General features: G+C 43.8%; 1 protein-coding gene across 4 annotated transcripts; it reads right to left on the reverse strand.

Annotated features, from left to right (window-relative positions):
* Positions 1–245: 245 nt before the first annotated feature.
* On the reverse strand, positions 246–27,275 carry ptpn20 (protein tyrosine phosphatase non-receptor type 20). Of its 4 annotated transcripts, XM_086121289.1 has the most exons (48): positions 27,008–27,275; positions 25,264–25,388; positions 25,013–25,176; positions 24,118–24,183; positions 23,839–24,018; positions 23,704–23,773; positions 22,697–22,777; positions 22,147–22,234; positions 21,887–22,040; positions 21,567–21,638; positions 21,274–21,448; positions 20,640–20,775; positions 20,427–20,565; positions 20,199–20,351; positions 19,937–20,122; positions 18,561–18,723; positions 18,226–18,481; positions 18,068–18,144; positions 17,531–17,608; positions 17,324–17,431; positions 17,135–17,251; positions 16,838–17,046; positions 16,227–16,328; positions 16,000–16,093; positions 15,646–15,731; positions 14,960–15,131; positions 14,135–14,346; positions 13,757–13,855; positions 13,184–13,677; positions 11,915–12,671; positions 11,564–11,734; positions 11,319–11,493; positions 10,345–10,555; positions 10,204–10,241; positions 9,896–9,982; positions 9,207–9,268; positions 8,517–8,678; positions 8,175–8,424; positions 7,966–8,072; positions 7,788–7,870; positions 6,468–6,604; positions 5,659–5,807; positions 5,475–5,565; positions 3,515–3,589; positions 3,255–3,403; positions 2,915–3,130; positions 2,457–2,519; positions 246–2,362 (listed from the first exon to the last, which is right to left on the reverse strand). In XM_086121289.1, exons 1-48 carry the CDS (start codon positions 27,073–27,075, stop codon positions 2,252–2,254), a joined length of 7,218 nt encoding a protein of 2,405 aa, XP_085977415.1. In that variant the 5' UTR covers positions 27,076–27,275; the 3' UTR covers positions 246–2,251. The 4 variants fall into 4 exon arrangements, with proteins under 4 accessions (XP_085977415.1, XP_085977413.1, XP_085977414.1 ...); XM_086121287.1 differs by having other exon boundaries at positions 3,255–3,589; XM_086121288.1 differs by having other exon boundaries at positions 3,255–3,589; positions 25,264–25,412.
* Between the last annotated feature and the right edge of the window lie 124 nt (positions 27,276–27,399).

Raw genomic sequence — 27,399 nt, forward strand, 5'->3', positions numbered from 1 at the left:
GGTTCATATGTGTAAGGAGCGTGCAGGGCATTTCCATGCTGTCACAAAGCCCTCTGTGAGAGCGACTTATTTACCCTGCAGTAAAAGCCGAGAGGGAGTCTAGGCTGCAGTAAAAGTGGTGAGGTGCTCAGTGGACTAAGATTTAGGGCCTCCTCCTTCTGCCTTGTGCTCTGCGTGTGTGCGCCTTTTGCCTCATTCGAGGTGAGTTACACTCTGCTGAGGTGTCAAGAGGTGCTACAAACACACATCTTCGAATCGTCTTTAATAAGAGAGGTGGTTCCAGTCAAGGGTTACATAGCGAGTGACAAGATATCCATCGAATTGAATAAATATGCCGCAGTGCAATTAAGGATGATTACATTTCACGATGCTATTGCTCTTCTTCACAGTACACGATGCATTTCTTCACAGACGGAACAGCAAATGTGCTTTCTTGCTCGAAGGTTCTCAAAGGGAGAGAAGACATTAAGCAGCGTCGAGGGAAAAGCATTCACATTACAGAGAGTGATGGGCTCTGGAGCCGGCACATGGACCGAACCCCCCGCTCGCACCCTCCCCTTCCCCTCGGAGAGTATTGCTTTGCTTCGTTACATTCCTCATCATGGTCAAGTCGACTCCTCTGAGAGTGTGCGTGCACTATTGGCGCTGGTGTGTATGCGGGTGTGTGTGTAGTTCAGTGTGTAGCCTCTTTCACACAGTGATCCTGTAAAATTGCCTGAACAGAGCAACCGATATTGACCTCTGTTTGACTTTTACACCGAACCCTGTAGCGATACCCATTCCATGTCAATGCCGTATATAACTGTACATACGTACATAAGTCGGACTGAAAAAAAAATGGGGGATTATTGCAGGTCGTGTAAAAGGCTTTGCGGGTTTGCTGACGAAGCAAAAAGTTACCCGAGTTGTTTCCGTTTTTTTTTTTGATAAAACAAATGTGGTATCTTTGACCATCCAATTTTTGAAATGCAAAACAACTTCAACTTAAAAAAACAAAAAACAAAACAAAACACATTAATGAAAAAGTAACGTGAAATGTTGTAATCTAAAATGTCTTCAAACAATTTTGAATGGGGAAAAAATTTATGACAAATTTTCAGTCATTTTACGACAAATTTAAAATAAAAACGTGACATCTTGTAACGGTCTACAATTATTTTTTTTTAAATTTAAAATAAATGTGTAATATTAACTTTTTCTCACAATTTGATGCCCGCCGAGTTTAAAATGTGCAGCAGGCCACCGTACCGGACTTTGGACATCCCTAGTTTGTAACGGAACAGCAAACAGCTCAGACTAGCTTAGATGTGCCTCCCAGTCTGTGTTGCTGCCTTTTTTTTTTCTCCGCGTGGTGTAAAAGGGGACGCCCTGGTACGATCTACTAAGGCAGAAAATTGCCGGATCGACTTTGTAACCCCCTGTATTAAAATGGCCAGTGAATACAGATCGAGCCTATTATCACAAATTCAACCTAAAAGCCTAAATATCACATTTGCGAGAATGGCCATTTCAGCCTTTAGCAAAAAAAGTGAATTGAAAATTTATAAATGTATTCAAATGCATTATGTTGCGATCCGCCGGGGGTTTCAAAGTACAATTTTGTGGTTTTCATACAAAATGGGGAAAGTGTAGCATCTTCATATTGTGACTCCCTTTAACTTAAGGTCATATGTTATTGTCTTGCCTGTGATTTGGAGCAAGCAAACATTCACATTCAACAACAAAAACTGCACATTCAGTCGAAGGTCGCGTGAGTCCTCTCAAGCAGTGTCGTCGCTCCCTCGGCCCGTTTACTTGTGACTATAGCAGCTCGGGGTCGATTCCAAGGCACTTGATTCTTTTCATTGCTGTAGGTGATTTACAGAATGAATAGTGTTGCCCTTTTTCTCACTCTCTCGCCAGGGTACAAATGCACTTAATGAAATAAAAACTCACATTCATCAAGTTATCCGATAATAAACTTTGGTAAGATGATTTTATGTAACCTTAACGGCGTTCCTACCAGACAAAATACTGTTGGGCTACCACGATTTGCAAATGAAATGCCACAGGGAGACTGAAATTGAACGCAATCATGGAGGCATAAGGCGAATCACTAAGCCCGAAGTAGGTCAAGATTCCCTTCACAGATCTAGGCGAAACAAAAGTGTATTTTCTCCCTGCATACAACTAGACAGCACACAGTATGAAAAGAGACAAGAGTTCAAGAAGAAGGTGTCGTCGGTGCTTGTGGTCACACAAACGCAAACATTCAAACTATTTTGTGGTCTTGGGGACTTTCCGGTTGCCACTGGGTGCCATGGAGCTGTAAAATGCCTTGTAAAACCTCCAACCAGACTTTGTAGCAGAAGAGGTACTGTTCCTGAAACCCAAGACAGAGAAAAAAAAAGGTCTCGCTTTTTTGGAAACTGGCTTGATTTCAAGCCTCAACTTCGAACCCCTCCGATGACACTGACCTTGGTCTGAATCATCCCGTGCCGCTGAAGTCTCATCTCCTTCACGATGTTGCTTACGTTAATCTAAGGACAAGAAGACAGATGGCTCATGCACGGCTGTGATACGACTTCTGAAGTCGCTCTGTTGTGCGAGTGTTACGTATAAACGGCACCTGCACTGTATAAAGGTAGAAAGCATTGTTGCAGGAGTGGCAAGCAATAAATAATGCGTTTGATTGCGGTGACAATCGGAATAAAGGCGCAGCTACTGAATTCATTTTCACTCTGTGGCCGGATCCAACAGATGGAACTGCAAACACTAGATTTGAAAATCTTGGATCGAACGCTCTCACGGGCCGCAGATTTCCAACACCTGATTTATTTGGCGATTTAGTTGTCTGCAGTGAACGAGTGTGACAAGTCGTCTGTGCTAAAAAAGTGAAAATGACAATGCATCGAATACATTGTTTGTAACTCACAGGCAAATCCCTCTCGATGAGGCTGAGGATGATATCGGTGCAGATGAGAACACCCGAGCGTCCGATGCCGGCGCTGCAGTGGACCGTGACGGGCCCCTGCTGGTGCACTGAGCGCAGGTAGCTAATGAAGCGAAGCAGTTGCTCCGAGTAGTGCGGAACGCCGTGATCGGGCCAGTGCGTGAACTTCAGGTGATGGACAATGTGGGTCTCGGCTGTCTGGAATCGTTTCAATCCAAATAAGGGTACACTAGTCAAATAGAATGTTGGATTAAAATATCGGGATACTTTGAGGTCTGACCGCCTCAAAAGCGAATGCAGCATGAACATGAACGTCTCTCACCTCTGTTTCCATCATGCGGATGACCTTAATGTGGAAATATTCCAAGTACTGCTGGTTCACCAGGCGGATGTCAAACTTGCCCGTGTCCAGTGGCTTGTTGGGCTTCTCGGGCCAATACTTGTGACATTTCACCCTTCCTCGTTCTACTTCTTGGGTCATCATGGCAATCACATCCGATTTGTTTTCCCAGATCATTTGCCAGAACGCGGCCACCGTAGAGGGTAGCGGTCCTTGGCAGGAAATGTAGGCGAGCTCCTCACCTCCCACTTGCATGCGGAGGTGGCTGGCGTTGATGTAGTCGCGCTTCTCCCCGAGGCGGACGCGGGTTTTGTCATCTGCGGATGGAAAAGAGGACACACGGGGCCGGGGTGAGTGTGCGGCGTGTCCGTTTACTGTACTTGCCTGCATCACCAAGTGTTTCCAAATTGAATAAAACAGATCCTGCAACAGATCCTTGATCGTTTCCTCGGTTCTGTCATCTTGTTTTGCCAAAACTTATGTAATAACTACAAACAAAGTAGCTTTGTTGGTGATGAGAGGACTGATCGAGTCCGAGTATTGACAAAGTCCCCCACCTCCTTGAAATGTACTGGAAAATGGCTGTTTAAATACAAGGAATAGATTGGATCAGTAAATAACCCGCCGTATGCGGCATAGGAGAGGGCATATGGCGAGGGTCAGCCATATTCCACTGAGGCCCACTATCTTTGTCAGGATGCTCATTCATGTCTGACCCCCTTCACCCACCCCAAAAAAACTAATCTCTAGAGGCCATAAAGTAAATCTGCTGCGTGTTTGTCTTAATATGGATGAAAAACGGTTTGCCTTCTCTTTTTTCCCCTCAACAAATCCCATGCAAATCTCCAATTTGTGATTATCTCACAGTCCTTTATCTGTGCCCAAGAAATTCATTGTGTAAAATCGACTAGATACATACAAGGGCCCGCTTTTTTTTTTTTTTGCGTGTCTTCTTATAAGAATTTTGTGGCATATTCTACCAAAATATCTGTTGTGTAGTTTAATCCTTAATATATACCTCCCCCACACTTGAATCATGTTGAAATATATTTACACACCCTTTTTAAACACATTGTCAACATATTTCAAAACCTTTATGATATTTATTTATTCTTACAGAAAAATCTCACAAAGTAAGGGCGCAATAGAACAATATTACCGCCCTCTCACTTTTGCCATCTGTATTGAGATTTCGTGGAAATCCAACTGGAAAAACGGAGACAAAATAGCCAAACAAGAACAAAAACAACAGCATCATAACAACAGTAAGACATCAATCCGTTTACATGGGATCGATGTGTGGACTGGAAAAGCAGCGCGATAGCGCTATAAGACGAGTAGCAACTAGAACAGGATGAGCTGGTCCGTGCATGGCGAGCCAGGCCGTGCGACCAATTCAGCCTTGTACCAATCAACCGTGCGATTGAGAGGACAATCCATGAAGATAACGTGACAACAAGGGCCGTGTCTAGGAAAATACAGAATGGCCCCACACCAAGTAACTAAATCCAATCGCCGTGCGTGCCCCTCGGGAGACACGATAAATGAATCGACACAGCCACACAGGCACGTTAGTTATCAGGGCTGGCTGGTGTGCTGCGTGGGCACAATGAGGACTGAGGGAATGGGCCCCACATTCTTCGTCTCATGCGGTTATGGGGTAAGAGGATTGCCACAGGGCAGGTGGGGGGTGGCTCCCGTAGTCAAGCAGAGGCAGTTTCGCCTCGAGAGATAACATCTCCAGCCCTGTCAGATTCCCGATTGCCAATCAAAATGACATTTATATACACTGTATACCAATTAAACAAAACTGGCCATTATCACCTTTGTAATGATTTCATTATTTGCTATTTGTCATTGTGCAGATTTACGTGATGATGATGTGTTGAATATGAACTTGCATGCTTTTCTCGACATCACAATCTTTTGTGTAGCTTGTTAGTTGCACTCTTGTCTCACTTTGACTTTCTAACTGGGAAGCGCATGATTGGAATGACAGCACGTAATGTCTGCTGTCTGTCTGCCCTTGAAGCTGCTCCATTTATAAAAAGCATTTGACCTACATCTCTTATAGTAATTAAAAAATGTTTTTGCTCATGTTCATGGACGACATCTAAGAGAAGTGGACCAGAATTATAAGTGGACCGTGGCGGTCTTAGCAAATGGCGAAAACTAATTCACGTCGAATGGGGAATGACTCACAGGGCAAGATGTCTCTGTAGCGGTTCTTGTCTCTGTGTTCAGGGGCTTTTCCCACCACGCAGTCGTCAGAAGGCTTTAGGTGCTCCAGAGCCTGAAGTCACATTAGTGTGTAACAATGTTAACACGCATGAATTGTGATGCCCCATTCAGCATAATGTGCTGGGCAATGTTCAGTGAAACCCACCATAAATTCTTTGACCAGTTCCTGCTGGTCTAATTGATGCTGTAGAATCTGGATGATGGCTTTGACCCTGGAGCCTGAATACTGGCCGCTCCGAGATGGGTTAATGATGGATAAACTGGACAGTTCCTCCTCTGATATGATGACTGGGCCTGGGCAGAGGATAAGATTATAGATACTTCAGAATAAACTCACAATGTCTTTGAGAGGGTATGATGCAATGACTTGTTATGAATGAACTTGTCAGGACTGTAATCTCTCCAATAAAAGATGATTCCTTACGTATCTTGGTATATTTTAAAGCAGACCGATTCAAATCTGTTGATGCACTCGGACTTTTGAGCTCAAAACTGTTTTTTGGATTCAAATAGATTTTTTGTTAAAAGCTCAATATTTATATATGTATGTCTATAATGTGTGTACAGTATATGCTTACATACTGTATATACTATATGCACTGAATATGTATGTATGTACATGTACTGCATGTATATGTATATGTATATATGTGGAATATGTGCAAATATTTATATACCTTATACAGTACATGTACGTGCATGTATACGACTGTATATGAATAGGGTGAAATGTAAATTCACCCGTTCAGGTTAAGATAAGATAAGATAAGATATCCTTTATTTGTCCCACACTGGGGAAATTTACAGCCTCCAGACGCAAGAATGTAGGCAGAAAGAAGAAAGAAGAAAAAACAAAGTGCGTTAAAGTGCGTTTTAGGTTTATCCTTTCACCCAAAATCTGGACTCCGTTTGTGAGTAGTGTATCCCGGGTATTCTAAGTGGAGGAATAGACACCTATCTGCGGTGAGCTGGTTTGGTGAGCATTGGCGTCAAACACATTGTCTTCTTCCTCTTCGCTGCTCCAGCCGTCTGACTCTGGTTTCCGGCTGCCTTTGCACGACCGGTCCAACAGTTTGCTCACAGTGTGTTTCCTGGGGGAGTCAGGGGGCAGGGGGGGAGACCACACCGTTTTTATTCTTCGGTAGGTAGGACCAGTTGAGTTCATGCAAAGCTGAGCTTCTTTTTCCACCTAAAATACAATATACAACATGATGCTAAAATATCTATATTTGGTAATCATCTATTATTCTTCTTTAGGGTTTGGAGTACAAAGTCCACACAGTGTACTGTAACAACATTTTGTTGAGACACTCGTGAGCTCCAATACAAGAGTTGTCGAAAAAAATTGGCATGTAACAAAAATAATGTGTTTATAGTGGTATAGAACTACACTGCATTTTACCAAATGTATAGCGGACCTTGTCTGTCATGAATATTTGTGATCTTAAATTCATCATATTCATTTTCTATAGGGCTTGTCATCATTTGGGTCACGGGTGTGCTGGAGCCTGCAGCTGACTCTTGGAAGAGAGAGGTGGGTGCTACAGAGGGACCGGTTGACAGTCAATTGCAGGCAGAAAAAAAGACAGACCATCAGTCACACTTGGGGACAATTTGTACGACACATTTCTCTGGAATGTGGAAGGAAGCCGGACTACCCAGAGAAAAGTGGGGTTGGGAGAACATGCAAATTCCACATAGGAGGGTGCAACATTCGAACTCAGGACCTTTCAAGTATGACGCAAGGGTGTGAAACACTAGTGCACCATGATGCCCTGATTGTATTTTTAATTTAGCTTCAACATAACTGACTTTCTTCTAGTTCTCGTATAAGTAGGGATTCATCATTGTCCATCAATTCAAGCATCGACCTTCCCCATTTGTCCGTTTTATTCATTGCTCTTTATTGCCTCCCTGTGGTGAACGTGGGAACTACAGCACAAAAACTCCAAATTCTACGCAAAATGGGCTTTCAGGACGACTTAGATGTATTTAGAAAAAAATAGTGGGAACGATTTATTTTCAGCTGTCCCCACCCCTTTGACACCTACTGCCAGGAGTGCACACTTGCGTGAATTTTAGATTTACTCGTAGCACCCATCATTTAGGATCTTAGTAAACCAGCCCCTGAAGATAAACTGGACCAACTACAAAAATGAAAAACATTTGTCACTTTTCAATCTTTTTATCTACCAAGATTCAACTTAACTGAAAAAAAAAAACAAGACGCAAATACAATGGGGTGGGCAATACAAGGGAAGAGAAGTTACTAACCTGTCAGAAGCTCCGTGCAACATTTCGGTGACATTCAGTGACGGGCAACAAGCTTGATGAGAAGGCGTGCTGTCACAACTCTCCTAGTACACAGAACAACAGGCAAAGTATGCAACCATGAAAAGTACGGACACATGTTCACGCACAACATACATGTGTGCAGTGGAACCCGACTTGCCTGAACAATCGGCGTTTCATCCATTACCACAGTCAGTCGTCGTGGAGGAGGAGGCGGCGTTGTGACTAAAACACCAGATTCATTAAACACACACTCTGCAATCGGCTCTGGAACAGCATGGAAAGAAAACCAACCGTGACATTACATTTGATCGTGTTTTTACAGGTCATGGTGGAAGAAAAGAATATGCGCACTGTCTGGATCCCTACCAGGGGGGCGCTCCACTGGCTTATTCATCATGACGTCAGGTGAGGAAGAGGCATCCGAGGTGGTAACTGGAGCTGGCTGCTCAGCTCGGACAGCCTCAGCACTCGAGGCCATGTTGGGTGGTGTAGGTGATTCGGAATACGTCAGTGGCAGGATGTCCCTGCAGATGGTGAGCTGCACTGTGCCCTCAGCTTTACGCAGAATATCCACCACCTTACTGTGGCTCAGTCCCGACACAATCACACCGTTCACCTGGTTAAACACAGTCGGGAGATTTGGTTTTACCAGAGGCGGATGGGAAAATATTCTAAATATACTGTACATAACATCCTTGGTAATGTTACCTCTAGAAGAATATCTCCCACTCTCAACCTGCCATCCTGCTCAGCTACTCCACCAGAACAGATTTCTTTCACCCTGAGCACGCTACCGTTGGTCCCACCAACCAACGCAAAGCCAAGGCCGCCTCCTTCTGGTTTGGTAAACTCAACTTGCATAATGCAACTCTGAAAAGGACAGCAATGTTGCAGAAGGACAGAGGAATTGTTATTGGTGAACGTCTGAAAATGTAACCCTATGCACTTAATCTTTTGCAAAAATGTTGCATGCTGGGGGAAAACAGCAATGCCCCTTTTCCTCTGCAAAGTCCCAACTGGGCTCGCTATTTCCAAAGGAAAAACCAGGTCAGTACGATCAGTTCCAGTTACCTGGCCTGCCAGGGTACAAATGTCTCAAGTCACTAACCTTTGAGAATATATGGCTAAAATAATCAACACACATGCAAATGTAGCATTACCGCTGGACACCTGAATTTTGTTTCATATTTTCCAATCTGTCAGGTGCATTCAAAATGCTGTGTTTTTCTTATTTTTATTTATTGGTAGTTTTGCGCAGTAATACTGAATTGGGGAGCGGAAAATCACCCTACCCTAAGAAAAACGGTACTATGCAGTGGAAGAGTGGCATTAGTGGTCTCAGGTTACATTACAAACAAAATGATTTAGTGTAGTTGCAACAGGAGGACAAACGCTTACATCCTGCTGTTCAGCTCCAGACAGACATCTGAAGTTGCCAAGCGTTCGACTGACAACTTCAACTGCAGGGAAAAAAAAAGAACAATCGATTAGGTATGAATCAGCAGCAAATGTAGACAAAAAGTACTTGTGCACAAATATTGATCTGTTCCATTTGATCCAAGCTAATTGACATCTAAAGTTCAGCGCCTCACACAGCTTAAGAAAAATCCTCATTGATGAAATTGCAGCGACGGCGCTGCAAAGAACCAAAACACCGTCTGCCTATCTCCCCCTCAACCAGTCGACATTTGAAAGTGTTGAAGGCTACGCACCTCTTCTGTGACAGGTGAACAAGACAAGGCCTTTTTAAAATGACGCTGTCCACTGCCCCCCAACCTTCTGCGGGAACTGTCACCGAGCAACTGAATCACCTGCACTGGAGACCACCATTGACCAGGAATGTGTCTATGAGTGTGTATGTGATGTGAATGTGCTTGTGTGTGTGTTCTAAATGCTGACAGACAGAACTTGGACCCTCATTGCAAGATTAATAATTAGCAAGCCTCAGGCCTCCACTGGTGTATTGGACTGCAAGACTGTTGGTATCACACACACAATGTCTCTCGGGCAACCAAGCTCATACGAAGCGACAAAATACGCTGATGGAAGGATATGGTGAGAAGAAAACAATAAGGAAAGTATCTCACCATCTTCCTGAGGTGATTCTTTTTCAGGAGAGATAGGCTCTTCAAAACGAGCAAAGAACTTCTTGTCCTTTTTCCAATCAAACAGACCTGTAAAAGAAGTCCGCCAAAAAGGGTCGGACAGACAATGACCTCATTCCCCTTCAAACTATTTTTGGTAATGATTGAACTTAAATGATCGTTTGGTTAAACACAAACATATGTGGTTTCCCGGCATCTGTGTTTCTAACTAACAAATCTCCCTCATGTTTGTCCTTAGGGTTTACTGAAGCAGATGAAATCATCTCATAAATCTTTCACAGACTCCTCACCGTTCCATTTGGCCTTGGGCGTCACGGGCTGTTCATCTCTGGAAAATAGGAAAAAAAACACAAACAGCAGAATGAGTCAGTCATCTGTGTGTATCTCGGCTATTTCTTTCATTTCAATTGGGCCCCGAAGTAGGCACGGACCTCAGGATTTTGAGTTTGACTTTACGCGGGGCGATCTCGCAGGCTTTGACAGCATCATCCAAGGTCATCCCTAGAGTGCACCTCCCGCAGATGTAGAGAATCTTGTCATTGGGTTGCACACTGCCTTCTTCGCTGGCCGGGGTGCCTGGCACCACCTCCAGACAGTAAATGCCCTGCCATTTGCTTCCAATGCCACCTGTCAGCTTAATGCCTGGAGAAAGCAGTCACAAATGCCGGTCGGTCATACGTTTGAGACATAAATCCTTTGTTCAGCTCAACTTGAATGCTATAATGCAGTCGATTTTCAAAATGCAAAAAGGACGGATTGCTGCAACACAGCGCACAGTAGCAGGGTGTGTCTATCTCGATCACTTCTAGTCAGGTCGTACCTTGTGTGACCTGGTTTTCCATCCATCCATTTTCTAATCCGTTTATCCTGACAAGGGTCGCGGGCGTGCTGGAGCCTATCCCAGCTGTATTCAGGCAGGAAGCAGGTGACACCCTGAACCGTTTGCCAGTCAACCGCACGGCACACATAGGCAAACAACCATTCGCGCTCACAATCACACCTGGGGACAATTTAGACTAGAGTGTTCCATTAAACTGCCGTGCATGTTTTTGGAATGTGGGAGGAAACCGGAGTACGCAAAGAAAACCCACGCATGCACAGGGAGAACATGCAAACTGCACATAAGGAAGGCCGGAGCCGGAATCGAACCCTGCACCTCAGCAAAACCACTCACACCAACTACAGATAAGGTGAGCTGAGTCTATGCCATGTCGCTGATTAGGGACAATGAGGAAAATAGAAACTAGCTCAAACCTACGATTCTTCAGTTAACTTCATATTCCTGGACAACGTGAAGAAGCCAGTTGAACTGGAATTTTTTTAGGTGTGAGATGTCAATTACAAGGCCACAGTGCTACCCTTTCAATGCGTACACGAAAGAATGAAAGACCACTAGCCGTCCTACCGAGCTGTCCTGAAGGTGTCTTGTAGAGGACAATATCAGGCAGGCTGTCACAAGAAGGGGGTGCCACCAGGTTGGTAACAGCCCTGCCTAGGGTCATACTGAGTCTCCTGGGAGAGGACCTGAGAATCGTCATGGCAATTTCATCCGCCACATTGGTCACATCATGTCCATTTACCTGGAGACGATTGAAACCGACAAAAATAATCAACATAGCGACTAACACGTTCAAACAAGTGGCCGTTTACCGTGATCAGCCGGTCTCCAGCTCGGAGGCGTCCGTCTGCCTTCGCTGGATTATCCAGTATTTCTTGTATGTAGTAGCAGTTGTCCAGTTTGCTGCGGGTGATGGTGAAGCCAAAGCTTCCGCTCCTGGACTTGGTCAGAAGGACGGTCAACTCAAATTCTTTTACCGATCCCTGCAAAGCACCAAATAAACAACCAGTGACACAAAAACGTGTGCTTTTAGTGTTGGATCAAAAGGTAATCAAGTGCCACAATATGCACTAAAGGATTCTACATTCGGTTCTTTGCTAAAACACGAATTGAGGTGTCTGTCACACCATGAGAGCGTTTTGGAGATCTGTGAACAAAATAACCTTTCTTTGACTCTCTTCTTCATCCTCCTCCTCATCCTTGTATTCCCTTTCTTCCTTCTCCGCCTCTTCATCCCACTGTGCATGACTCTGGGCAGGTGGAGGTATTATTGTGGGTGGAAGAGTGGGAAGAGTCGCGCTGACATTAGGAGGTGTTGAGGAGATTATCTGTGTCGTGATGGGGCCCGCCGGCGGAGCAGGATTTTGAGGGAGCCCCGCAGCAAGCTGACTGTTTTTAGGGGGCGCTTTGCATTGGAGTGGAAGCTGCTGTCCCTGCTGGAGCGGGTACTGCTTGGCTTTGGACGGCTGTGTCGTGAGCGGCTGAGACGGGTGTGCAAGAGCACAAGTGGTCAGGGTGTCAGATGAGACGTTTAAAGGCGACATGGTAGCGTTTGGGTTCTGTGAGCTGAAGCTAGACAATGTATTGGAGGTTTGAGAAAAATTTGTTGGATTTTGGGAAGTCTGAGAGAGATGAGCTGGAGTGATGGAAGTCTGGGGGAAACTTGATGGAGTGTTCGAGGTCTGTGATAGACCAGACAGAGTGTTGGACATTTGAGAAAAACTGGACGAAGTGGTCTGGGTTTGCGAGCTGAGGCTTGTGAGGTTTGGTAGCGGTGTTTGAGTGGCCTGATTGGACTGAAAACTTTGTTGATGGTCCAGGGTGGAACTGATGGTCAAATACTCCTCGTCTGCCATGATAGTCAATCCATTTCCAACAAGGCAGTAGGTCACACTTCCATCTGCCTCTTCTCGAACACCACTGCAAAGAAAAGAGAATCACTTTCACCCTCTACCAAAAGGAGCAGTTTTCTAATCATCTGAATCAGTTTCGGCTACTTAATACACAGTAAGACAACAGCAGACAAGGACCGTAGACATTAGAAAAAAAAACACGCTACGATTCGAACTGCAGACAATGCCCTACCATTTGCCATTGCTAAACTTTGGTCCAACACATCACCCTTAAAAAAAAAGATGCTTAGGATGTTCCGTATGGAAAAGTTGACCCAGCCGACTTTGAACAAGATGTATCCCTCGAATTGATCGCCAGTCAATCAGGAACCCATTTACACTAGCATATATTTCTACGAACCATTCAGAAGTCAGCAAACCTTTTAGTTCAGCAAGATTCCAAACAAAAACGTGCCTTTGTTGGATGTCAAACATATATGGGTTGAAGTTAAGGCTTGTAGTTTTGCTAATGGAGGCCACTGGCAAATTCCAGAAAAAAATTACAGTCTAATGCAATGTAGTCTTGGGTAATTTTTCTACCTGGCATACATGGAGTTTGAAGCAGTCTTAGGAAAGACGTCATATATCGCGGTTGAACTTGTTGCAACGGCCTCTTCCCCATCGTCGCTTCTATTCTTCGATTTTACTTCCTGTTGTTCTTCTGCTTTTTCCACCGTCAGCTGCGACTCTTGAGCTGGTCGAAAGCAGACCGGAGGTAAGACAGGTGATGTGGGAGAAGCGGGCGAGGTTGGCGAGATTGGCGCTGGAGGCGAAGTGGGAGAGGCCGGTCCGGGAGGTGAAGATTGAGGAGTCTGTTGGCCTTGCACCTCCCTCTCTTGTCCTTCAAAGAAACTCGGAAAAGCCGGAGGCTCTGGGCTTTTCTCCGCCGTGTCAGTCAGTTCCTCCTCAAAGACGGGAGCTGTACTCTGAGCAGGTATGTTCACATCAAATTGGAACTTAAGAAGCTGGCTGTAGTCATCTCCTAGACGGATGTCCAGAGACCGGGATCGGCTCTCCCTGGTGGGTGCAGGACTCTAACACGGAAAGAGAAGTGAAAGTAATACCGCCACGTTTTGGGCGATGATATGTCCTTCAAGATACATGTTTACTTACAAGTGTGTTGTCATCAGCATCATACAGCACTCCTGAACTGGGTCGACAAATCAAGAGATGAACCACAGAAGGGGCACCTCGCAGCAGGAACAAAACCCTCTAATGTCGCAAAGATAAACGAGTGCGGGTGATTGAGGATAGTCTTCATGACCTGAGATGTACTCCAGTGTTTGTGACGATAATTCCTTGTCAGAACACACCGAAAGACTGTGACACAACCAGCTTGCTATTTTGGGTAGCATTAGATTAAAAGATTAGTGAACCAATGATGTAGCCAAGATGCGCTCCCACTGACGCCCTTTCACAATCTTTTTAAACTATTTGATGTGTTACACGATTTTTTGGGACAAATGACATTGCAAAGGAAGTTCAACATACCTGGTAGGAAAGGTTCTTGAGAGGCTCTTTGTTGACGGACAGAATGATGTCCCCTTCTTTTAAGAGGCCACTCTCGTGGGCCGGCTGACCCGGAAACAGACGCTTGATGCGGACCACGCTGCCATGGTCTTGCCCCGAGTTGAGTTGGGAAATGTTCAAACTGAAGCCTAGACCTGACAAACTTTTCTTCAGGATCACTTCATGCGTGTTTTCTAGGAAAAGAAATTGGGAGGATTCATGAACCAGGTCATTTTGAATTCTAGTACGAAACTTTCAAAAGTTGATTCGTGAATACGATACGACATATTCAACAGCGCTGTGCAAAAGTCTTAGGGCACCCCTAGTGTTGTTGTTTGAATAAACGATCCTTTTCACAGTTATGTCAAAGGAAGTAACTCGTGTTAAAGATAGAACTACTGCGATGGGCTGCAAACCTGCGCAGGGTGTTTGCCCCAAAGTCAGTGGGCATACGGTAACTTCCAGATCGCCTGTGCCACAAATGAGAACCGACGCTAAAGAAAATGGATGCTTTGATGGAGAAAATAACGAATAATAGTAATGATGGTGCGCAGTGGTCAAGATGTGTAGAGGCAGTGAACCGTGCTTTTAAGATAAGATAAGATAAGATTAACTAGATTTAACTAGACTACGGTCCAAGTCTAGTTAAAAGCACTTGTCTCAGGGGAACGAGGCAACATCAGCCCTGGATGACTTTGACAGCCACCACAATGTAACTGTCAGATGACTCACAGTCACCTCAGGCCTGTGTGTGCGTGTCTCTCTCCTACTCTTCTTGTTTTTTTTCTTTGGTGAGCGCGCACACACCGTCAGTCACAAAGCTGTAGTCCTTAGCTCGGCCACTCAAGGTTGGTTCCAAGGAGACCTCAGTCCCGGGGGGCTGAGTTGGTGATGCATTGTGGATGGACAGTGGGAGGGGGGAGTCTGTTCTAGGCTCCAAGATTATTGTTGGTTCTCGCTCCAGCAGCAGGTTCACCACCTATCACAACACTTTATTAGTCCATACGGTGTGTTTCATTTTCTTGTCTATGATGTGTCATATGAGTCCCCTGGATCATTAAAGACACCATATAAATGAGATATACTTTTAATCATTTAATATGTGACGCTTAACAAGATATTGGATACACATGTGCGTATATGCATTTGTATTACTCACCGAGAACTAGAATCTGATCGGCCCCAATCAGACTTTTGCTTTCCACATGCATCCAAATTACAAAAAGACTTTTTCGCAAGATACTGTGAACGTATTTGAACCAAACCATTGCAAGGATAAAATGTCTGGAAAATACTGTGCGGAATGTCTTGTCTTTGTGTGATATTGACGAGTCTGCATGTGACCGCCTGGGCGTGAGCTGCGGCTGACAGCAGTTGTTGCGTGAATTTAAAAAAATAACAATCTACGCTATAGTGGAGGCACGTACGGTGAACTGTACTATAAGCAGATATAGCGTGTAGATGCGTGTGTGTGTATCTGTTCGCATGCTGACCTCCTCAGTCCGCTTCAGGCACTCGACAGCTTGCTGGTGTGTCACGGCTCTCAGGTTGGAGCCGTCAACTTCCAGCAGTCTGTCACCTGCCATATGCAAACACAGCAATCTCATCATCGTCATCATTAGCAGCATCAATACATCCATGCACGTGCGTGTGTGTGTTTGTTTGACGGACATGTCACTCAATCTGAGGTGATCCTGGTAGGTGGAGCATGAACAAGCAGAAACATACTGTCTCTGTGTCCAAATGTAAACAAATACTGTACATGTGATTGACATAACAAAAAAAAAAAGCAGTCAAGCCCCTTCTAAGAACACGCAACGTGATGTGTATGTATGAAAAAAAAATACCAATTTGAATGCGTCCATCTTGTTCAGCAGCACCTCCAACGACCAGACATTTGATGTAAATGCCGCCATATCTCACACTTGTGTTAATTCCGCCCTGTTTTTAAGACACAAAGACATAGTTAGCCAATGCCACACAAAGTCCCACACAAAGTGTTGTGTGCAGGAAAAAAACAACTTTGAGCACACAAAGCATAAAAAGAAGCAACAGGAATTTTTAAAAAACTCACAGCAACACTAATGCCGAGACTCCCGCCGCTCTTCTTCAGCTCCACTAAAAACGTCCCCCCGGTTTTTAGACTTAAGGTAGAGGGAGACCGAGAACACATGTCCTGCATGTACAGAGGAAAAAAAAACCCCTCACAATTGTAAAAACTTTATTTAGGTTTTCAAAAAAAGAGGATGCTTATTTTCAACTAAAAGCAACACTTTGTTTAAAAACTGCCATGCCACCCACAAAAAATGGAACCTAATTTGTCAAATTTCAAATGTACTTTTTCCTAGCTCCTCAAAATTTAAAAAAAGAATCAAACAATAACTATGCTACCTAGTAAGTTTTTTGCTACCTAATTTGACAGATTTTGTAATGGGTGATGTTTTCATGAAAGACGTGTGAGAAAATCCAATGATCGCAATGTCTGGAATGCCCAAAGAGTTACCCCACACATAAAATCTCAGAGCAGTCGTTATGAACAAACATTTCTTCAAAATACTTGTTCATAAATTTCATTTGGCGAACTGAGGGCTTGATAAAAAGTGAAATGGCCCAAATGGGGGAAAAAAAACCTTCCCATCACCTGATTGATCAAAATGTAGAGTGACACGTTATTGTCCTACGAACCTGTGCGTCATGTATTCGCACCACAGGTATGTGAAGCTTCCTGTTTTGTTTGGGCGTGGCCATGCTGGACAAAGTGATGGCTTCCTCCAGTTCATCCATGGCGTGTCGGTACTCGGTGCCGCTTAGGGTGGTCTGAGAACCAAAGCTCCTTTCCAATGCCAAGCCCAGTGTGCTTTGGCAAAGAGAGTTCTTGCTGTCTTTCAGACACTCTGCTCACGGCAAAATAAACAACAACATTGACACAAGTTCCGATACACTGATGAAAAATAATGTCTCCGTTCAATCGCTTTATGTTACGTTTAGGCTGGGACACAATCAGCTCCACTTCCTCAGGACTACTCTGTAAGATGGCAGCAGCATCACTGAATGTTACCCCTTCCAAACTGGTCTTATTTAGAGAAATGAGACGCCCACCTGAGGTTAAAAAAAACAAACATGTAATCTAATTTGCATCCAAATTAAGTTGCATGTGCTTTTAAGTCCTACCTGGTTTGATCCGTCCATCTTTGTCCGCAGGTCCATCTGGCACAATGGAAGCAATGAATATACCAAGGTCGAGTTTACCTGTATTGTCCTCGCCTACAATCACAAAGCCTGCAACGGGACCACAGCGAAATCAGAGACAAAAAGTTGGCATAACAAAAATTTGGTAAGTGTCTCTTCTTATGAATTTTACATGAGTGGACCACTCACCAAAGCCAAGTTTAGGATCCTTCTTGAGGCTTACGCATATAATTTCTCTCTCTGGCGGAAACCGAGTGGGCGTGTCAACTGTAAATATGGAAATATGAGCCATATAAAGTAAGCTTAATCGACGTTTCCCAGCTTGTGCTTTTCAGACTCAAACCTGCATGACCTCATCTTTCCATGAATGTGTGTAAACATCTAGAATCCAAATGAACCACAAGAAATTCGCCAAGTGCAAAGGCACGGATGGTGTAGTTGTAGTTGTACCGGCCATTTGTTAGTTGCTTGTTCATTTTTTTTTGCAGGATTGCGCCTTTGACACAGAACTAAATTAGGTATGTCTGACAACCACTTTCGACACACAACGTTCTTTCATACAGAGCTGTCTTTACTCTATGACACTTCTGATACTACCGTCAGAGCTGGGAAAATTCTCTGCCCTTTTTTTGTTTTGTTTAGTTTTTTTTAACTCCTATTTTTTTTCTTTTTTAGTAGTTTTCAAGTTGGAACTGTAACATGGGAAAAACCCTTTCATATATTCACCTCGTATAGAAGAAGATGTATCCGAGTCTTTCTGCAGCGAGACACTTGACATCATTCTTGGTATCGACTCTGGCGTACTTTCAAAAAAACATATCGACAAAATGAACAATTTCACGTTGCAAAGTGATGGAGGATGGTATTGTACAGCACGCCGATACCTCCAGTAGGCACGCTCTTTCAAATCCCCGAGTTCTGCCATTTCGGAGGGTTCCTTGTTCAGCTCCCTGCTCATCTCCCGCCTCATCTCTCTCTGGTGGCGGAGTCGAGCCTCCAGCTTGGCGCTCAGGTCCTCGCAAGATTTGGACAGCGGATCCGGTTGACCCGAGGCTAAACCGACGTGGTTCAGCATGCCCTCAGAGCATGAGATCCGCTTCAGGTTCAGATTACAACCAGCGTAGACGGACATGTTTTCATCTGAAGGGAGGAACGGAATAGTTGGTGTCCCTTGAAGAGCACGATTCTTACTCTGCTCGTTCTCTCTCTCTGTTTTTACCTGGCATCAAACTGTGGTTAAGTTGCCGTGATGTCATCTCGCTGTCGAACTTGTGCTGCGCGGAGCAAAGGTTGAGGAGGTATTGTGCTATTTTTGAGCTCTCCGTTATAAAATTGTGCTTTTTCCCGCTTGGTCCGCCACATTCGATGATCAGTTTACGGCGCTGGGGAACAGAAACAGTTGATCACACTGTATGAATGAATCATACAAGAATGAATGCATTATACCTTGCTTAGATGCCAAGAAAACAGACATTCACAGTAATGCTATAGTGCTTGTCATCAACCTGCCATTTTCTTTTCTAGAATCGTAAAATAATTTGTCTTTTTTTCTTCCCTGAATATATATTCAGGGGGGAAAAAAATCATGTTTTGGGAAAAAATGAAAAGGATAACAGAATTTGGAGATGCATACATTTGTACGTTCTACTGACAGCTGCAAATTAAAATGAATGAGCTGTGTTTTGAAATGCATTTGTTATGCCAAAATGACACTTTTGTGTCTAGTTGGGTTTAAAAAAAAGACAGATTTGTGTGGGGGTTTCTTTTGGACAAAATTACAATAAATCACAAACAGATATTTTAAATTATTTATTACGAATTTTGTTTAAATTACAGATGGTTTTGGTTAGAAAAAAATGTGTGGGTTTTTTTGGCTTGTTTTCAGATACTAATGAAGATAAATATAAAATGAATTTCTCTGGTCAAAATTATTCTTTCCCTCATTATAACCAAAATTCCTACATTCAATTCTAGTTTAACTATCCATCCATCCATCTATTTTCTAATCCGCTTATGCTCACGAGGGCCGCGGCGGGGGTGCTGGAGCCTATCCCAGCCGTCTTCGGGCAGTTGGCGGGGGACATTTGCCAATCGCAGGGCGCACACAGACGAACAACCATCCGCTCTCACACTCATACCTAGGGACAATTTGGAATGTTCAATCAGCCGGCCATGCATGTTTTTTGGAATGTGGGAGGAAACTGGAGTACCCGGAGAAAACCCACGCGACCCCGGGGAGAACATGCAAACTCCACACAGGAAGGCCGGAGCCGGAACGAACCCACGACCTCTGCACTGTGAGTTAAACGCGCTAACCAATCGAACACCGGGCCGCCCTAGTTTAACTAATTTGACAAAAATGTGAAATTTAAGTTGTTAATTTTCTCAACATAACATCAAAATTATCTCTGCAAGTAGACACAAATCAAGGCTGAGCAACTTACTACGCTGACGTACAAATCATCCGCTCACATCGCTCTGATATCGCCCCCTGTACTTACACATTTGCTGATTCTTGTAACGGACGGACCACTATTAGACTCTCAAATTACCTTCTTGCGCTCACATTTTGTTAATTTACACAATTCTCTTTACCCCAGTGGAAATGGAGTCTGTTTCCCTCCACAGGAAGCGTCTGGTGACGGTCCGGACCTGATTCTTCATCTCGTAGACAATGATTCCTTTGGCACAGACTCCCAAAACCAATTCACCAATCAAAGGCCTTTTTTCTCTGCCCACGCGGTGGAACATAACCCCGTACTCTGGTAGTTGCTGGGCAATCTTAACAGAAGCAAAGTCAAGGTTGGTTAGCTGAAAGCAGCAATAGTGCCAGGCCGTTGTGTAAACTTAAACACACTTTCAGATACTCTGTTTCCGCCTCTTCAGGTCCCATCGGGGCATGCCTGCCATGCAGTCTTGGCAGCTCGTCCTTCACATTGGGCAATGCCAGCTTCTCAAGCATTCTCTTGGACACATAGTGCTCCGGCTGGTAGTAAGTCTTTCCATACAACTGGGCGAAACAATGCACTGATATGACAACGGAACCCAAATGGGAAAGCAGAAGTGTTCTTCTTGCGTCCAGTACCTCTGGCATGTAATCGCCAAATTCAGCCTGCAGAGCAAGGGCAGCCAGAAACAAGCCGGTCTCCTCGTTGCAGTACATGCGGTCCTCTAAGATGTCCTTTCGCATCTGCAAGTAGTACTGGTGGCGAGTCAGTCTGTGCCTGGAGAAGAAAGGAAAGCGGGTGAAAGTCTGCAGGCAAGAAACAGAATCTGTGTGACCACGCCCGGTACTTACAAAACAAAGGCGATATCGTCCACAAAAAATTTGACTCGAAGGAACACCAAAAAGGAAAGTATTTGCCCTTTTTTCCAACTATCGGGAGCAACTTTGGAGATTTTTGTTTCGTGGTCCAGAAAAAAATATTCATCATCTGCAAAATGGAAAGGAAATACTTAAAATATGTGGAAGGAAATTGATTTATACGCAATTTCCAAAAGTGTTCTTCAAGTGTGAAAGTTTTAAGTCGTTCTTGGAATTCTTTACATCTCAATAAAATCACTTGTTTGTTTTTATCACCACAGATGAAACTAAAATACAAGGCCATTTTTGGGAAAACAAAATAATTTTTTTTAACCTTTCTATGTAACAACACAACTAAATATGAGCACAAGAGATAAAGCAATTGTGCTGTGATAATGTTTAAGTAACACGTTTTGAAAACCTAATGCAAGGTGTAACTGAGATTGCAATGTAAATACATTTTTTCATATATTTCATTACCAATGTCTTATCTTACTGCTTTAAGGCAAAAAAAAAAAAAAAAGAAAAGCTCACTACTTCAATATCACAGATTTTCAGTTGAAAAATCCACATCGCCGCACATGCCTACTTCTGCTACGTAATCTACTAAATGCGGGATGACGAGTACCGTCGAGAAAGGCAAGACCGAAGTAGAAGTGCTCCACTAGGTTAGCATGAGCCACCACCATGTCAAACACATCCCTCGCGCGGGACTTGGTATCGCAACGGACCACCACGTACTGGCCGCTCGGCAGCACCACAGTCACTTCCCTTTGAGACGAACACAGGCGGCCCTTCCTCGACTGCATAGGAAACACACGACAACAACACTAATCAGATCCAACATGAGAGTGAAGTTTATGTAAGAATTATAAGCTATACATACAGTATATATATATATAAATGGAATAACTGTTTTACCACAATAGATCCCGGAAGCTCGAGCACTATTTGCTGTTCGTCAGCCATTCGGATAAACTCTGGACCTAAAGCCTGGTCAGAAAAATAACAAATGAGAATAATAATCAGAATAATAAACACATCACCCCTGTGCTTCTAATATACTGTACATAAATCCAGTTCCTCATAGGCATAACCCCCATTAGCTTTTCCGATGATCACCACATGACTGCAGATTGTTCATAAAAATAGCTTTCCCAGATGTCCTCATGAAAGTCTCCTCGCGCACATGTACGGTATGTTAGCCGATGAACTGGTTTTATAAGCTTATGTCTTCTTACCTTAGCTTTCCTCTGGCTCAGGCTGATGGAGGACTCGCTGAAAGTGATTGAAGGACTGTGAGACCTGCCTGATGTCTTGGGAGAGACGTCATGGTGGGGGCTCCGGCCCAGCCAACTGCAGGTGCTGTCCCTATGACGAGCCCCTCGCGGCAGCCTGAGTTCCGGGAGGGAAGAGGCGGGTGTGGAAAGTTGAACAGATTCAAGGTCAAAGTCAAAACAGACAGGCACGCAAGAGAGGTTATATGGAATATGGTCCTTGCCTTTCCAAAGATGACTGGTACAAAGGTGTGGGTGAGCTTCTTGGTCGAGGTTTCCAAGATCTCTGAGGTAAACACCCTGGAAGGACAGCTTCAAGCAGAGGAACACAAAATCAAACACGTAGCATAGCGCACGGGCAGTGCATTCCCCAGAATATCATTGTGCCGTTGAACAGTGCGCAGTGTGCATTTTTGAAAATCAATACCTGAAAAAAAATGAGACTCGCCTCTCAGGAACAAGTGGTTATAAGAGTTAATGAAGTGATTGTGAATACAATTGTTGGCAATTCTTATTTTTACAACTGTTTGAAAATGCAGGTTTTATGATGGCCACAGTTTGGCCCTGGAACAGATGAATTAATTCATTCATTATTTTCTAGGGGGGGCGGGGGGTGATTTGCAAATTGAAGAGCAGATTGTGCCGTACCTCGGATGCTCCACGATCCCCTTACCTTACTTATACATTCACAGAACACATTGTTATTACTTTATGTGGTGTAAGAATCAGTGAACAGATGAATAACATAGTCCTCCGTGGTCAACATGAATTTACCCGATTTTGAGTCTGAGTCTGTTGAGTATCTTCTTCTTTCTGGACAACATTCACTGAAGTCTGCAAATGGCCCTCGCCTTCCTGTTAAACATGTTAGATTTGATGATGATGATGAGATGAATGTATTTTTATTTGAACAAAGGTGAGGCTAAAACCCACGCTCAGTATCCGATTATTGTCTCAAGCAAGAATCTAATCCCAGACTCCCTTAGGTTAAGATTTTAATCCTCTGGACCTGAACACTCCTTTGGTAAAGACGAAATTTGTATAATTAACAATTTATTTGATATCGGGTTTCGGCAACATTTATGGAAGGGCAACAATTTTTATTTGTGTTTCTGTTATACCTTACTATCAAGTTACGTGCTGCAGTGCGATATGAGTTTAATTCGTTTCGAGTTCATAACGCAAAACACAATATCTCAAATCTTCTTTACCCATTGAAATCAATGGAAATGCCATTAATCCGTTCTGACTTTTCCCAATTTAAAAAGTCATGTTTTTTTTAAATGACAAAATGATCACTATATAATATTATACTTTGAAAAACATACAGTAGTGATGTAATTAAATGGAATACAATTTTATTTGTTTGTGTCGCACTTTCTACTTTCATTCAGTGCACACATTGCTGCTCATTGTAGTGTGCATGCCCTGGCCACATGGGGGCAGTGTAAGACAAACATACGCTCAACTTCTCTGTTTGAAAGTAACATTAGTCATTCTCCACAGAGGATAAAGAATACATGCATGCAACGTATTGTTATATTGTTGGTCTAAACCTATAGATCCTTACCGTGTGATGTCACATTTGTGTACCGTGTGCAAAGGCTTTCATGTTCAAGGGAACCCAGTCGAGTGAGTTGGATAACAGAGGCAAAATAGTCTGTTTAGTCCAAGTACCATATATTTCATTTGTAGTTTATTAATTTATTAATTGCACTTCCCTGCATGCTTGCCATTCTGATCCTAGATTCGCCCCTGATATAATTCTGGACCTGACTCACCATGAAGCCTTTCTCTGATCATCTGGCTCCGCCCACTCAGAGGCAAGCTGCTGTCAGAGCCATGGTCCATCTGAGGGAACAAGGCCCTGTGAGATAACAGACTACGGCGGAAAAGACCCACGTGTGCAGACTCACCGGTTCACTGAAGACCTCTTCCACCAGCTGCCTGATGACGTCGGCAGATGGCGGCAAGTCGGAAGCTTTCTGACGACCCTCGCAGGATTCCAGGATGGAGCTTATAGTTAGTCTGCGGTGGGACACGTCCTCGCACATGCCGAGGAGGAGGCTGTTGAGGTGGTCGCTCAACTGGATTGGCTGAGAGGGGATGTTACAAATCAAGTTTCTTTGGACTGTACAGATTACACGACAGTACATCCGGAAAGATTCACAGCGCTTCTATTTTTGTGAACCCACCTGATTTTGAGGTAGGTGAAAATCAACGGACCAGTAAAGAGTCATACCCAGAGAATACACCAGCATCTGTGCAATACAAATCAACAAAAGGAAAGCATCTTCAATGTTCAGTGTTTTCACCCACACCCACTCTGTAACACTCTAAGGTCAGTGGCCACTTCCGTCTGAGCACGTCCTGTTTGAAGCATCACAATGGCAAGATACTGTTGATCCATTGTTAGGAGTCGTCTTGGTCACAGGATGTCAAAATGTGAACAGCGTGATCAGGAAGACTGTTTAAAAACCAGCTGTAATTGAACTGGGACATTTATTGGTCCTTTCAAGGAGAAAACGCCTGTTGTGAATTTTGCCGTTGAGCTCCTGGCTAGAGAATGGCAACTTGTGCAAAAAGTCCTGAAACATTTAACAGTTGGACATGTGCATTCAAAAGCTTAGAGAAGGTCACATTAAGTTCATGTGAATGCATTTTAGGCTCATCCTGAAATGTCACCTGAAAGCCAATTATCCATAACTTTTTGTGAGTAGTGTATTTTACATTACAAAAAAAAAATCCCAGCACAACACCAAACAAAAATATCACAAAAAATAGTGATATTATGAGTCTCTTATTAAAATATTATGATATTATTTTTTGCCCAGCTATTGAAATTTTGCCACTTTCTAACAACAACATCCTCAAAATTTGGACTGAACAATTTTGGTATTAACTGCAGTACTTGGTCCTTGGACCTTTCTGCAATGGCAAATCATAAGTGCAGGATCCATGAGCAGCCACTAGATGGGATGCTAACTAATCTGAGCTCTTTGAGTGATTGATATCAAATGTTAAGCGATAATCATGTGTAACGTCTATGCCAGCAGTGATGTGAAGTTTGATGATGACGTTTATACTGACCCTATCTATGGCAGGTTTGGTTGAGCTGGCACGGCCCTGCAGCATCTCTGGAGCGATGAAGGTCGATGCCTCCTCTGATAGGCCACAGTTCTTAAATGCTAAACTGCCAGTAGCTGACAGCAGCAAGGAGGCGGGGCTTATGATATTGCACATGTTGTTTTCACCTGGAGGGGGGGGGGGGGGGTAGAAAAAGCACCAACACAATGCCTAGCAGTTGTGAATATGAAATATTCATTAGGATGATGATTTACCTTTCTCAGAGGCATCCACTAAACACCGTCCAGTGGCCAGCAGCAGGGCCCACACCTCCTCCTCCAGCAGAGGCCCCCCTCGGGCCTCCAATACTTCCGCTAATGTGACAAATGTGCTGCTCATCCTGCACACATTCCAAGCGTGTCACCTGAGCACACACACAAACACAGTCCTGATCCACAATAATGGATGGCCTGCCACCGATCTGTGCGACAGTATCTGTACAGGCCATTGGATTTGGATGGTTCAAATCCTGTATGGGCCAATAATAAATGTTGGAGAGATGCTAGTCGAGACGCTAATGAGCAAGGCACCAAGGGGACAACACTCTTTCCCCACCCAGTCATTCTGACATCTCTCTTAGCACCCATCCATTTTCTATATTCTCCTCATTAGGGTCATAGGTATGCTCGGACCTATCCCAGCTGACTCTGGACAAGAGGCGATGTAAAGCCTGGAGTGGTCATCAGTCAGGCACAAGGCAAATATAGACAAACAATAACTGACTTACAGTATATGGACAATTCAGAGTTTTCAGTGAACCCATGGAGCATGTTATTGGAGTGTGGGTGGACACAAGCCAGAGCCTAGATTCAGTCGAACCCCTACCCTCAGAACTATGAGGCAAACATGCTAACCACACCCCACTATGCCACACATTGATTGATATACTGGGTGTTCCGACATTTTAAGCAGTACAAATATCTATATAATTTGCTGTCGTGTGAAAGATAACCCCAACGTGACTCACCAAATTATACACAAAAATTGACATTTATTTTCCAAAATAGTAGTCAGAAGAAGACAAAATAAAGCATCTCCATACTTGAATGTTGAAGGAAACCTCAGTCACTGCTCTACAAATGCTCATAACACAGACTGATACATTTTTTTGTCATTACATCACATTGTTTAATACATTCACTATGGCCCTCAAATGACTTTTTTGAAAAACAAAAACTGAAGGGGCTCCTACCAGGAAATAGCTTGCCCACCCTTGTCTTAATCTATTAGTTTCACTGCCCGCTGCTGCCTCTGCTTGTCCCAAATCCTAATAGGCTTTCTTGTGACCTCCGGCTGGCTGTGAGGGAGGTGTAGCTTTGTGACATGATCCCGTGCTAGCTTGTCATCTCATGCTTGTACCGTATAGCAGCATTCTACACTAGGAAATCAAACATGATCATTGGAATTTAACACGCCATAATTAAATAACAATGTAACGATTGCTTTACAATAAAGCTGATCAATTACAATACAATATAATATATATATATATATATATAGATAGATATATACAGTATATATATACTGTATATATCTCTCTATTGCGATAAGTGGAGTCAAACTAATTTAAAAAGTGCACTGTAGATGAGACACGCACACACTTTGCAGAACGTAATTTCATGTATGAGATTGTGTTTATTTACACTGGCACTTTTCAGGGTCTTGATCCTAAAGATGCCCACACTGTGGCATATTGATTTGGGCCACCAACTGTACCATGTTATTGACATCCATAAGCTACTTTACAAGCGCATAACTGCTGCCACACAAAGGAGAGATGCTGCTGTTTTAGGAAACGGGGGACTATCTTGGATGTAGTTCCACTAACTTCTTATTATAAGTAACAATGTATGCCAGATACTCCAACATAACGGCCCTGATGACAGAGTCATGCCTCAAGGTAAATTTCACAGGGTTCAATTTCAAGTGAGATGTCCACAGTCAAAGATGCAGTCTTACCCGGTCACATGTGTAAGCCAGCAGTGTTGTTTTGTGTGTTCGTCTTCAGTGCTCCCACCACCAAGCATCCAAAATAACCCTCCCGATCATCGCTTCGCTGCATCGACGTCTTCCCGGGATGAGCGGCTCGTCCTCGGCGCGGAACTCCAGGCTTGCGGCGTCATGGAGCCCCCCCGCCCCCCTGTTCAGTTCAGTCGCTCTTTTACAGCCGCCTCCGACACCTCAAACTTTTTTTTAACCTGTAATTTGCTCTATTATTAGCACCTCGGCGCAAAACACATAATTGGATCAACCCTTGCGGCTTGACGGCGACAAGTCAGAAGCACCAATTGCGGGAAGGGAGAGATCAGCCACGCCGATGTAACTAATCCGTCTGACGGGCTCGCGGTGCA

This window comes from Hippocampus guttulatus, chromosome 10, assembly GCF_054856545.1.
Source record: "Hippocampus guttulatus isolate MCC_2025c chromosome 10, RoL_Hgut_1.0, whole genome shotgun sequence".
Taxonomy (NCBI): domain Eukaryota; kingdom Metazoa; phylum Chordata; class Actinopteri; order Syngnathiformes; family Syngnathidae; genus Hippocampus; species Hippocampus guttulatus.